The 12,587-nt window shown below is 36.8% G+C and overlaps 2 protein-coding genes across 4 annotated transcripts in view; one reads left to right on the plus strand and one right to left on the minus strand.

The window, feature by feature from the left end:
- PLEKHA8 (pleckstrin homology domain containing A8) overlaps positions 1-3,774 on the minus strand; it is a 63,369-nt gene extending 59,595 nt beyond the window's left edge. Inside the window, exon 1 of one of the 2 annotated variants that reach the window (XM_087944903.1) lies at positions 3,553-3,748. In XM_087944903.1, the coding sequence (XP_087801029.1) occupies positions 3,553-3,592 (40 nt within the window). In that variant the 5' untranslated portion in view covers positions 3,593-3,748. Of the gene's footprint in view, positions 1-3,552 lie in introns of both variants that reach the window. The other variant, XM_026673586.2, reaches the window with a different exon arrangement.
- Positions 3,775-4,117: 343 nt separating this feature from the next.
- Positions 4,118-10,942, plus strand: FKBP14 (FKBP prolyl isomerase 14). Of its 2 annotated transcripts, XM_087947964.1 has the most exons (5): positions 4,118-4,326; positions 4,703-4,829; positions 7,379-7,530; positions 9,466-9,593; positions 10,325-10,942. In XM_087947964.1, exons 1-5 carry the CDS (start codon positions 4,311-4,313, stop codon positions 10,481-10,483), a joined length of 582 nt encoding a protein of 193 aa, XP_087804090.1. In that variant the 5' UTR covers positions 4,118-4,310; the 3' UTR covers positions 10,484-10,942. The 2 variants fall into 2 exon arrangements, with proteins under 2 accessions (XP_087804090.1, XP_026529372.1); XM_026673587.2 differs by lacking the exon at positions 4,118-4,326 and having other exon boundaries at positions 4,510-4,829.
- Positions 10,943-12,587: the final 1,645 nt, after the last annotated feature.

Genomic DNA, 12,587 nt, shown 5'->3' on the forward strand with positions numbered 1-12,587 from the left:
GTCATTCATAAGAGTGAACAACTGCTGTGCTACTGCAAAATTCATAATTTTGGGATTCGTTCGTAAACGCTACGGGGCACTTATCCTGCAATTTCGAACGTTCACTAAGGGAACACTTGTAATCCAGGGATTACCTGTAAAAGAAGACTGCTCAACAGTAGACCTACCCTCCAGGGATGGTACTGGGAAAGTTAAAATTGGGAATGAACCGAAATTAGTAAAAGATGCTAAGAACAAAGGAACAATATACTACCTGCTCATAAAGAAAGTCAAAATGCTAACTAGTAGCAAAGAAAAGTCAAAATTTCTTAATTTATAGGTTGGCTCAAACATCCCCCAATAAGACACTATTTTTTCCCTGAACCAATTGTACAAATCTGGATTAAGGGGCAGGGCTAAAACTTTAAGGTGATGTTCAAGGAATATCTATCATCTTTGTTTTTTAAACTTTATTTCTATCTCAAAGTGGCAAACTTTTTCCTATTTAGAGCGACTGGCCCAAAGTTACCTGGCTGGCACAAAGTTCTTAAGTTGGGACTTGAGCTCAAGGTCTTTAAATGAGTTTAAATCTCTAAGGCCCATTGCTCATAAACCACTGAAGGTTGGGGAGGAAATTACATGTATTAATCTAATCCTAAGAAACTGAAGAACTGGTGAAAAGACAAATATTTGGAAGAAGGCAAGTGTTTCTATCTTCAAAAAAACAAAAACAAAAAAACACTTGGGTACTAAAAATAGTCTCAGCAAGAAGATTCTAAAGAAAATGGCCAATTTATGAACACTCTGAAAGCTCTATCATAGATAATATGGAAAAAATCAATCATATCAGGCAAATTATCTCATTTTTGATTAGGCAACTTCCTTAGTAGATTGCATGGATACTGTAAATACAACATAGTTAGCTTTCCTGACAACACCAGATCAGCTGTGATTGTGTAAACAGATCAAGCCTTATATGTGCCACTGTTTACTTACAGTGCATTCAGAAAGTATTCAGACCCCTTCACTTTTATCAATTTTGTTATACCGCAAAAAAGATTCTGTAGTTGTTGAAATTTATTTTTTCTCATTAATCTATATTCCGTACCCCATAATGACAAACTGAAAACAGAATTTTAGAAATGTCTGTAAATTTATTAAAAAGAAAAAAAACTGAAATAGCACATTGGCATGAGTATTCAGACTCTTTGCAACAACCTTGAAATTACTGTCATGTTGGAAAGTGAACCTTCGGCCCAGTCTGAGGTCCCAAGCACTGTGGAACAGCTTTTCATTGAGGATCTCCCTGTACTTTGCTCCTTCAGTTTTCCTTCAACTGACCAGTCTCCCAGCCCATGTGGCCGAAAAACACCTCCACAGCATGATGCTGCCGCCTCCATGCTTCACTGTTGGGATGATATTGGGCAGGTGATGAGCGGTACCTGGTTTCCTCCAGACATAACATTTAGAATTGAGCCCAAAACATTTCATCAGACAAGAGTCTCTTGTTCCTTATAGTCTGAGAGTCTTTCAGGTGCTTTTTTGCAAACTCCAAGTGGGCTTTCATGTATTTTGCACTGAATAGAGGTTTCTGTCCAGCCACTTAGCCATAATCTGATCTGCTACCCTCAGATCAGTGGAGGGTAGCAGTGATGGTTGTCCTTCTGGAACTCTGTCCCATCTCCACACAGGATCTCTGGAATTCCGTCAGAGTGACCATTGGTCTTGGTCACTTCTCTTACTATGGCCTTATCCCTCGATTACTCAGTTTGACCAGAAGACCAGCTCTTAGCAGAGTCCTGGTTGTGCCAAACAGTTTCCATTTGAGAATTATGGAGGCCACCATGCTCTTAGGAACCTTCACAACACAGCAGAAATTTTATTGTAGCCTTCCCTAGATCTGTGCCTTGCCCTATTCTTGTGTCTGAGCTCTGCAGACAGTTTCTTTGACTTCATGGCTTTTGCTCTGCTCCAGTATGAATTGTCAGCTGTGAGGCCTTCTATAAAGGGGTTGTATATCTTTCCAAATCATGTGCAATAAATTTAATTTACCACAGATGGACTCCAATTAAAGTGCAGAAACATGTCAGCAACTATCAAGAGAAATGAAAAGCACCTGAGCTACATTTCAAGTATTGTTGCAAAGGGTCTGAATATTTATGCCAATGTAATATTTCAGTTTTTTCTTTTTAATAAATTTACAGATATTTCTAAAATTAAATACTTTCTGAATGCACGGTGTATTCTTCTGTATTTGATTATTTAAATTTACTATTCTTATAATTCAATTTTTCTTAATCTAATCTTTGATAAAAATAAATGGATTTAACTGTCTGGATTTCAGAAAGCAATTGCCACAGGCATTCTGATTAGCAAGCAAATTAAATGTGGGCTAAATAGAACAAGTGGATATATAGCCTACTCAAAATAGTATTTACATTATGCATTAAGTTTCTAATGAAACTAGAGAGATTAAGCAGATTCTGGCTGATTGTAATGCAGGTAGTCCCTGATTTACAACCATTTGTTTAGTGACTAAAGTTGCAGCGGCACATAAAAAGTGACTTATGACCAGTTTTCACACTTATGATCGTTGCAGCATCTCTATGGTCACATGATCAAAATGCAGGCACATAGAAACTGGTATGTATTTATGACAATTATGCTGTCCTGGGTCATGTGATCACTACTGGTAATCTTTTCAGTCAGTTTCCAAGAAGCAAGTCAAAGCAGGAAGTCAGATGTGCTTAACTACAGTGCTCTGATTAATAAGTGTAGCAAAAATGAGGCACAACCCACTTAACAGCCTTGTTTAGCAACATAAATTTTGAACTCAATTGATGTAGGTCCTGGACTACTTTATAAGAAAATCACAAAGAAATCTATTCAGAAATGAGCAGTGAGGATGATCAGGAGATTAAAAGCTAGCCTCACATAATTTGTCTTATGAAAACAGCTTGAAAAAAATAACCTAGAGAAGACATGTGCATACATTATAATGACTACCAGTATGTCCAATTTGTCTTTTTTTAAAAAGCAGGTTAGAAAAAAAACTGTAAATGTTAATCATTTATAGTTCATTATACTGCGAGCACTATGTATCATTGGCTTCCAACCTTTTAGACAGTTGATGGACTAGGCAGAAAAACTTTTTTCAGATGGTGCATAATCCATTTTGCTTAAATCGAATGAGGTGCTGTGTCCCTTTTTTGTCCAATTCTTTCTCCTTTAGGGGCAGCATCTGCATAGTTTCCTACAAATCATCCTGTGCCTGAATTTAAAACTTTAGCAAGCGAGTTATTTTCCAGGACAGTACTGTCCTCCCAACCCAGGATCCCTTCAAGGAAAAGCAGCAGAGCCCAGACTCATACTCCCCCAGGCCTTTGTAAAACTTAGGACCTCCAACAACCAGCAGCACCTAAATTAGGCACCCAGAACAGTTTCCTTTTCTTCCTAGTTTTCAAAGTCATCACCTCACTCTTCACCAGCTTCCAGCTTCCAGTTCAGGATTTGGCGAGATGGCGCAATTTAAGCGGGTTAACAAAGAAAGACAAGATAAGACCGAATACTCACCGCTTAGATAGTTGGTCCATTTGTATAGTACCCCCTCCATAATGACAAGGTCCCCCCATCCAGATCTGCTTGGGACAGGGGAAACCTTGCCCCTGGCCTTCCCCCGGGAAACTTTTATGCTCTCAGCCTCACAGCTGCAGCACGGACAGCCAAGGCCATCCTGAGGCTGGCAGAAGTCCGGCCCGCCCTCCTGCCTCCTTCCCCGCCCTATTTCCCCCCTCCCCACCCTACCAGCCAACTTGTTAGCCTTACGCTACTAGAGTAGAGATGCAGGTTTAATTACAGCTACGGGCTTTATCCACTCCGCAGATTTACGTAAATACGTTCCTGAATGCAAAGTTTACATGTGATTAGAAAAAGGGCGTGGCTAGAACACCAAGAGACCAGATGAGTTCTTGGGAACCAATGAGAACCCGGATCCATGCGTGGCGTCAGCCTATGATGGCATTCCGAAGCCGGCGGTATTGTGTTGAGAGATTCCAAAATGTATGCGCGGCGTTCTCTCGCTAGAATTTTTGGGAGACCAATCGCCACTCAGCGATGTGAGAGGTTTCTTCACGGTTCCCCCCCACCCTTGCAGATGAACGGGTCAGCTGCCCAATGGAGTGGCTGGAGAAAAATCCAGCCCTCGCGTTCAGCCAACCAGAAAAAAGAAAGAGGAGAAGTGGCTATTAAATAGATACAAATGCTTGGAGGAGATTTGCCTGCTTTTTCTGCGGGTTTTAAGACCATGTTTGCCACGTCTGCGGATCTAGTGAATGAGAGTGAAAAGCGGTGAGATACAAAAGGAGGAAGCTCGGCTCCGGGGTTAGCCTTTTCCATCTCTACCATTATTGCAACGGCCGATGTTTTAAAGTCCCATGAAGTTGAATTTCCAGAAGATACAATTTAAGTACACTAGAAAGTAAAGAAAGTATATTTTAGAGTTTTTTTTTTGTTTTTTTTAAATAAAGCGACCTTAGATCATTCCTTAGTAATGTGAGGTTCTATTTGAGCATTGTTGGATTTTTTTTAATGGCCAGGTGCATGTAAGGTCATGTCAGTTGCTTTTTCAGCCTCTGAAAAACGCATCTTCAAGTAACCAGAATGGAAGGTACCTTTTGGATTCTTTTTGGGACAGTGGCTTTGGTGACTGGTGCTCTCATTCCAGAACCAGAAGTCAAAATCGAAGTTCTCCATAAACCTTTCATCTGCAAAAGGAAGACCAAGTTTGGAGACCTCATGTTGGTGCACTATGATGCATATCTAGAGAAAGATGGGTCACTTTTTCATTCCACGTAAGTATTTGTTCTCCAAATTCAGACACACTAACTGAACAAATCACATTGCGATGTATGAATGGGAACAGTATTTACCACAGTAGAAAATACTTCGGCTTTTCTCATTATACTTTGAAATATGGCCCTTAACTTACCACCAAGTCAACTGTAGTCCTGGACCAGAAAAAGTGGCACATCTTATGATGCAAAAATCAAAATATATGATGTAATCTTGATTGGAAATATTGGTGGCCTTATTATAAGGGTATTGGGCCTTTAGGATATTGTGGATTTATTCTCAGTTGGGTCATAACTATTATTATTACATACACTTTTTCTTCTGAATGGTGAGATTTTCCTTTGGATAAGAGCACTTTTAACTTTTATTTGTAAATACAGAAGTACAGCAAAGCACAGCAAACCATTCTTACAGCAAAGTTCTGGTTAACTTCAGTAAGAACCGTCTTTCTTTTTGTACCATCATATTTTTATAAATATAAATGAGTATAATACAAGCATTCTTAGTTTATGGATCATGACCTCTGGAAGTGTATGAGAAACAGAGAGAGTCATTTGTTTTAAAATTTACTTCAGGAATGATCTCATCTTGAATAATATTTGGCTTACAAATCAGGTTTCTATCTGCTGCTTTTCCTTGGAAGAGGCACTAGAATTCCATGGACTACCAGGTATATTGTATTCTTTAGAAGTTTAAATTATCTACTACTAAATTCTTCTGTCTGTAACTTTTAACTGGGTGAAGCAGCAATTGGGTGCATCATAGGGCAACAATTTTTAATCAAGTATCTCAAAGTACCTTGGATGCATTATAAAAGTTATCCAAAAACTGAGATCAGTGACTCCTGTGGGACAAAAATTTGGGAGATTTGTGACTACTTCCACGCTTCTGTGCTGTCATCCAGAGTTTCTGTGAACCAGTCCTATCCTAGCCCTCCAGGGGTAGACCAGGCCCTCCTTTGATTTCTGGAAATCAAGTAGACTAACCCCATGCTAGTCCTCTGGAGGCTAGGTAGATTGGTTACATCATCAGTTGCTGAAAGAGTTAGCTGCAGGAAGTTGGATGTGGCTCCCATTCCCACCGCTTTTTTTTGCCCTTGGTCATTCTGTTTCGCTGTTAATGTAAATATTTTGTGAAACAATGACCCAATGGTTCATGGGTTGTCTAATTACATTATAAAACTTTATTCTGAAATTACTTTTTGCATGTGAATTAGATGTTTAAACATTAAATGTTAAACATCTTTACAATCTATCAATTGTAAATCAATTACATTTTTAATTTTCTATTATTAGAACATGGTATATTTTGAAGATTTGGTGTTTACTACAAATGAAATTGACAAAAAGCATATTTGCATTTTGACATCTGTTAATTATGTGGCAAGCTGTTGCATCTATTTGCAATTTATTGACATTGACTCCAGTAATTGGGTTCAGCTTCTGTCAAATATATTGCTTGTCTCTGCCATCTCTGCTGGTAGCATGCTTATAGTTTTTAGAATGTCTATATATATTAGTGACATTCAGTTTTTTAATGCATTAATGTAAGAGATAGGTAACAGAAACACTAACTGGTAAGTATTCCGTGTTACTAAGTGAAATAATGTATGAAGTTCTGATGCTCTGAATTCCCAGCAATATATTTCCTTGGATATTACTGTACAAAAAGAATTCACAGAATGAATAAGAAGGCTGTAAGGATGCTATTGAGTCAGGTCTTTTTTTTTAAATGCTGCTATAAAGAAAAATTATGGATTAGAAAATAAATGAAAAATGAGAGTGGTAGTTTCAAGAATAAAAGCCAGATTTCAGAAGTTATAGTTATTCAGTGAGGATATCCAAATTCATTCCTTATTGGGGATTTGGATGGCATTTTTGTTAAATCTTCAATGAAATTCTTTATAAAGATTTTTCTATCATTGTTTCATTTGATATATAAAACAAATGCTAATTATTAAATTAAAAGCATTTTTGTGACATTCTCTCCTCCCAATTTATCACACAAGGACATTGCAATATTGCAAAGTTCTAAAATTCCTGATGATACTTTTAAGCTAATGATGATCACGAAGACCTTAGATTTTAATTAGTGCAAACATAATCTACTTATTTTTGTTTGTATTGTGTTATTAATAACTTCAGTTGCTAAACGAGGAGAAAAGATCTAAAAATCTGTCCCCTTTCCCCTCCAGTGTCTCTTATGTGTATGCTTTAAAATGGGCCTAGAAATTGATGAATTACAACTCCTGCAGCCACACCTAGCACAACCAAGAATGAGAACTGCTGTGAGTGTAGATAGTAAAATCTGGAAGGCTTCACATTCCTCAGCTTCAGTTTTCAAAACTTGTCCCAGGAAATAACTCATGAGATCCTATAATTCTATTTGCCATGTGAATTATAGAAAGAAGTAGAATAGGATGACTATTTGATTAGCCTGTCATTAGCCTTTATGAATGGGATACTGAAATACTAAATATTTGGTCTGATCCAAGAAGACAATTTGTTTTTCCACTGGGTGTCCTAAGTGAATGTTTTATTTGTTTCAGTCAGAAGCATAATAATGGCCAACCGACATGGTTTACTCTTGGTATAAAGGAAGTTATCCAAGGCTGGGATAAAGGTTTGAAACAGATGTGTGTAGGAGAGAAACGCAAATTAACAATTCCACCATCCCTAGCTTATGGAAAAGAAGGCAAAGGTAATACTTTCAGGTTCATTAAAATAATATAATTTATAATATAATTTTATTATTGTTATTATAATATAATATATATGCTACCAATATTTATTTCTTTACCCAGGTTACATAATACAATTGCATGGAAAGCACAGCATCTTTCTGTATCTTTTAATACATACTTAGTCTATGTTTATAGATTCAAAATATTTTGGGAAAACAACCATTTGAAACATATCTCCAAATCAATCATGAGATGCTTTAAAAAAAAGCAACAAACTTTGACATAGCCCAAAGTTTGAGTAATACTGAATATCTTGGGGAAATCTTAGACATTTGAGATAGAAGTGTTCTGTAAGAAAGTGGTGGTGGTGGTGTGGGAATCCAAATGCAAGACCAAAAAAAATCTTAATTGGCTACAGGAGACTTTTGGAAGCAGTTATTTCTGTCAAAGGAGATGCTATAAAGTACTGACCAATAGACCTTCCAAACCTTTGCTTCTGCTAGTTAATGTTTTTTTACATTTTGAGCCTGTAAATAATTCCATATAAAAAACCTATGCATTAAGAGTTATAGAGAGATACTGTATTTAACTTTGGATTATAAAAAAAGTTGTATCAATTTCTATTCACTTATGGATTCAGTGAAACATTTGATCAGGGTTAATCAGGGTTATGGGCTAATTTTTGCATACATATATGCTATGATATATTCAAAGATATCTCTTGGCTAATTTAAATTAGTTTGATATCTTTTTAACTTGATTATTTCCATTGATATTAAGAGAGTTATTTTCTTATGTATGACTACACTGTTAGTTCATATGCAATGCATTATAATAAAACAACATTACACAGACACACAGACACTCTCTTGTCATCCTTTGGGTAGTAGGTGTCTTCCTCAATTTTTGGTTCTCCACAGAACCCCTGGGAGTTTGTGGGTTTTACTCAGTATCTTGGCTTTTCCAAACACTACCCTTCAGGACAGATTGTTCTGATGTTGGAATCTGTTGGAGCCACTCTCCCAACTTAAGAGTCACAGCCTCAAGTGCTTCTACCATTATTGGCCTGTACTTTGGCCTTTACTTTCCACCTCCTCTCTTCCTCCTTCAGTCCTGGTATTTTTCCAGCTTCTCCACTACAGAAACAACTACAACAACATGTGCACCCATATATCTTAACTGCTACAAGTTCTCTTAGCATGCCTTGCTACTACTAATCATTCTGCCCCTTAATTTGTCACCATCAGTTTAAAACTTCTAAAGAAGAATCAGACTATATAGTATGTTACTATCAGGCTATTATAGAATGTTACGAGCAACAAAGTGGCTTTCTCCTTAATTTAGGCTTCATTCCCGTAGGCTATAAATAAGAAGTGTGAAGTAATGTAGGCAAGAGAATATAAATTTGAACTGAAGCCAGTTCTGTGTCCCCACTTTTACTTTTCTTACACTTACCTTTTATAGGACAAACAGAAATACTACAAGTCTTTCTCCTCATATTAACCTTGGTGTATTTCTGTACATTTTTCTGAGTATGGCCATTCTCAATGTTAAAAAAATTGACATTGCAGAAACAACACATAAAATAATTATCTTTATATAATCCAAATGGGGTGGAGCTACAAACAGAAAATGTGTACATTTGATGAACTGTAAACTATAGAACACTAGATATCTTTCTGTACTTACCATAAGATAATATAATTAGGAGATTTGTCCACCATTCTGGTGCCTTCAGGTGTGCTAAACAGTAAGAGCTGTAATTCTGATACATTGAAAGGTTCAATGAGACTAACTTCTAATTGAGCGTGCATGGATTTGCATTCTAAATTAGACATTATGTAAATTTTCAATACTTTGGTTAACTTTAGGTAACAAAATAGGTGTTATGTTCTCAGTATTAGGCTTAATGTGATATCCATTTTATATATCTGTTTATATTTCTTTAATAGGAAAAATTCCACCTGAAAGCACACTGATCTTCCACATTGACCTTTTAGAAATTAGAAATGGACCAAGATCTCATGAGTCCTTTCAAGAGATGGATCTTAATGATGATTGGAAGCTATCTGAGGAAGAGGTGAATATGTTAATGTATTCTGCAGTGTATAGAAAAAGATAACTAAGCTATCATTTCTCTTGAAGTTCTATGCAAATATGGTGTCTATAAATAAATTTTTCATTCCAAGATGAGCTAGATTAGAATTGAACAATTACTCCTGCCTTCAGAATTATGTTGCACAGTTATTCAACATATTATTTGAGGGACAGTTTAAATGAATCAAGAACTGGCTATGCAGTCACCGTTTCTGCTTTCCAAAAGTCTTTGAAGACATGTTATGCCAACTAGTTTGTGGTCCCATTTGGGATGTGGCAGTTTGGAAGTGGTTAGTGGAATAGATAATATCCCACCCCCAAAGTTTCTGTATGCATGTTGCCCTTTCCCTTTCCATCCCAGTTTATTTTGTTTTAATTGAATTTTAAATTTTTGATTATTTATTGTTTTAATGTTTATAGTACATTTTAATTGTAAGTTGCCCAGAGTTCCTTCTGGTAAGATGGGCAGCATAGAATTTAAATAAATAAATATATAGGCCTGGATTATATTTTATATATATGGATCTATTTTTATATTATGCTCATCCTACTCTTTTGGCCAGCTAACAAAGGGGATAATATTTATGTGAAGCTACAAAATGTACTTTAAAAAGTCTCTCAATAACAGTTGCTTCTCTCTAGAAGTCTGTGCTTATCTGCTCTTAAATGCATATCTGTGATTTTGAATTTTGATGTTTTTTCTTTGTCTCAAAGGTAAAAATGTATTTGAAGATGGAATTTGAAAGACACGGTGCTCCAGTTAATGCAAGCCACCATGATACTTTGGTTAAAGACATATTTAATAAAGAAGATGAGGACAACGATGGCTTTATATCTGCAAGAGAATTCGTTTATAAGCATGATGAGCTATGAAACATACTGAAAAAGATGACTTGAACAAAACAATAGTTTGCAAAATGAATGGTTTTTTTTAAGTTTTGGAGCTGTTACTCATCAGTGTGTGCATAAATTTTAACCTATTTTTCTACAAGACATACTTCTGATACCAAATGATACAGTTGTTTAAATATAGGACTGAAACATTTTAAGGTTTTTATTTAGATAGAAGCATTATTATGTGCTTAAGAACATGGAATTAAAACATTTCCAAAAATAAATATTACAGAAAATAGTTATTTGATTTGAAGTATTTATTGAGAATACACCTGTTGTTCAAGTATTTCATTTCTGTGCTCTTAGAACTCTTAATATTTTAAATGATAGTTGTCGCAATGTTGCTAGTAGATCTCATTATATAATTTATACAGGACCAAAGATGCTTTATCAGCAATTTTTTTTGTAAAAAAAATAAAACATTGCTTTTTGCTGAAAGTAACTTAAAACTGTATGGTAGTTTTTATTAAAGAAACCACCACCTTCTTTTCCCCAATTCAACAGAATGAAAGCGATTAAGGTTGGTTCTTGGGTCCTAGTGCTCTGCCCAAAATCTACTTAAAACCCAGTAGATCTCAAAATTGTAGCTTAGCAAGATTTTTTTCTCTTCTATATAAATCAAGTACAGTACATATAGTTCTTTTGAATTATAGGGTTAGGGTTAGGGCAGTGGTGGCTAACCTTTTTGGAGTCCTGTGCCAAAAATTGCGCTGCCAGCACCTAGAAGGCAATGTGCACGGCCTCCCAAGCCCCCTGCGCATGCGCGTACAATTCTTCCGCCCCCTTACCTGCACTGCACACGCACGTGCCTCCCAACTGATTTTCGGCCCCTTTGAGGCATTTTTCGGCCTCCCAGAGGCTCAAGGGAAGCCTCTGCACCTTTGGAGGCCGAAAAATGGGCTTGTTTCATCATTTCCGGTATTTCCGGAAATACAGGAAGTGATGAAACAGGACTGGTTTTCGGCCTCCAAAGCCTGCAGAAACTGCCCTCGAGCCTCTGGGAGGCCAAAAAAGGCCTCAAGCAAGCCGAAAATCAGCTGGGAGATGCACTCATGTGCAGTGCAGTGCAGGTAAGTTTGGCTGGGACTCGCATGCCTGCACAAATGGCTCTGCGTGCCACCTGTACAATGCGTGCCATAGGTTCGACATCACAGGGTTAGGGTATTACTTTTAACAATAGGCAATCTGCTTAGTGTCTGTTGTCTGTGAGTTAAGATCCAAACAATCAGGCTTGTATAACAAAAGAGCAGGCCTCCCTTATGGGAACTAGGTCCATCATGTTGATATGGATTTTGATTACTGAGTTCTTTCCTTACATTATATAAGGAGTTTAGATTTCCCAAATGGGACTTTTACTTCTGTGATCTTTGGCTGTAAGTGTAGCTCTGTTGTAGATTGGAATTAAACAGCTCTGGCAAGATGATTGGGTTTTACAGATGGTCTTCTTTACTAGCAACATAGTTAAGTAGTTGCTAAGTGAAATCCTAACTGCTTATGATCTTACTTTGGCTTTCTTTTGCTTCACAAAACTGTAAAGGTTGTGAATACAAGAATTGGCTGTAAAATTACTCTTTCATCATTGTCATAACACAACTGTTGCTAAATGAGAATGACTTAGACCATGGATGTCAAACTTGCCACCTCATGTTGCCATATGATATATCATGACCTTTTCCCCTTTTGCGGAGTTGGAGTGGATGTGGCCTGCATGTGACGTATCCACTGTAGGTTGCCAGTTTGATATCCCTGACCTAGACAATATATCTCTGTGGCTTAGTTTTGGAAATACAAAGCTATTTTTATTCTTGAGTAAGTTGATTCTTTAATATTATAAACCTTCCTGTGGTCAATATGGTATGCCTACCAGAAGAGTTGTGGTGTGTTTTCAACCAGCATAGCTTAAATAAGTCATGGCTTAAAAATTGTGATGTATGTGTGGAATACTGGTAATTGCATAAAATTTTCAACAGCTTAAATCATAGAAACATCACATTCCTGTGTCTACGTTCAAGAAACTTACACCCAAATTAATAAGAATAATTATAATCTACATCTTTGACTAGATGGGGAATTCAGCCTCACA

This window comes from Notechis scutatus, chromosome Z (genome assembly GCF_049901735.1).
Source record: "Notechis scutatus isolate UNSWTSFEM ecotype Mainland chromosome Z, rNotScu1.2, whole genome shotgun sequence".
In the NCBI taxonomy this organism is placed as follows: domain Eukaryota; kingdom Metazoa; phylum Chordata; class Lepidosauria; order Squamata; family Elapidae; genus Notechis; species Notechis scutatus.

Excerpts from the sequence above, each read along its gene's own strand:
- FKBP14 (XM_026673587.2), top strand. The coding sequence starts at position 4,639 with ATGGAAGGTACCTTTTGGATTCTTTTTGGGACAGTGGCTTTGGTGACT. Across the intron at positions 7,531-9,465 it reads TTATGGAAAAGAAGGCAAAG|GAAAAATTCCACCTGAAAGC; the intron begins GTAATACTTTCA and ends TTTCTTTAATAG. Across the intron at positions 9,594-10,324 it reads GGAAGCTATCTGAGGAAGAG|GTAAAAATGTATTTGAAGAT; the intron begins GTGAATATGTTA and ends TTTGTCTCAAAG.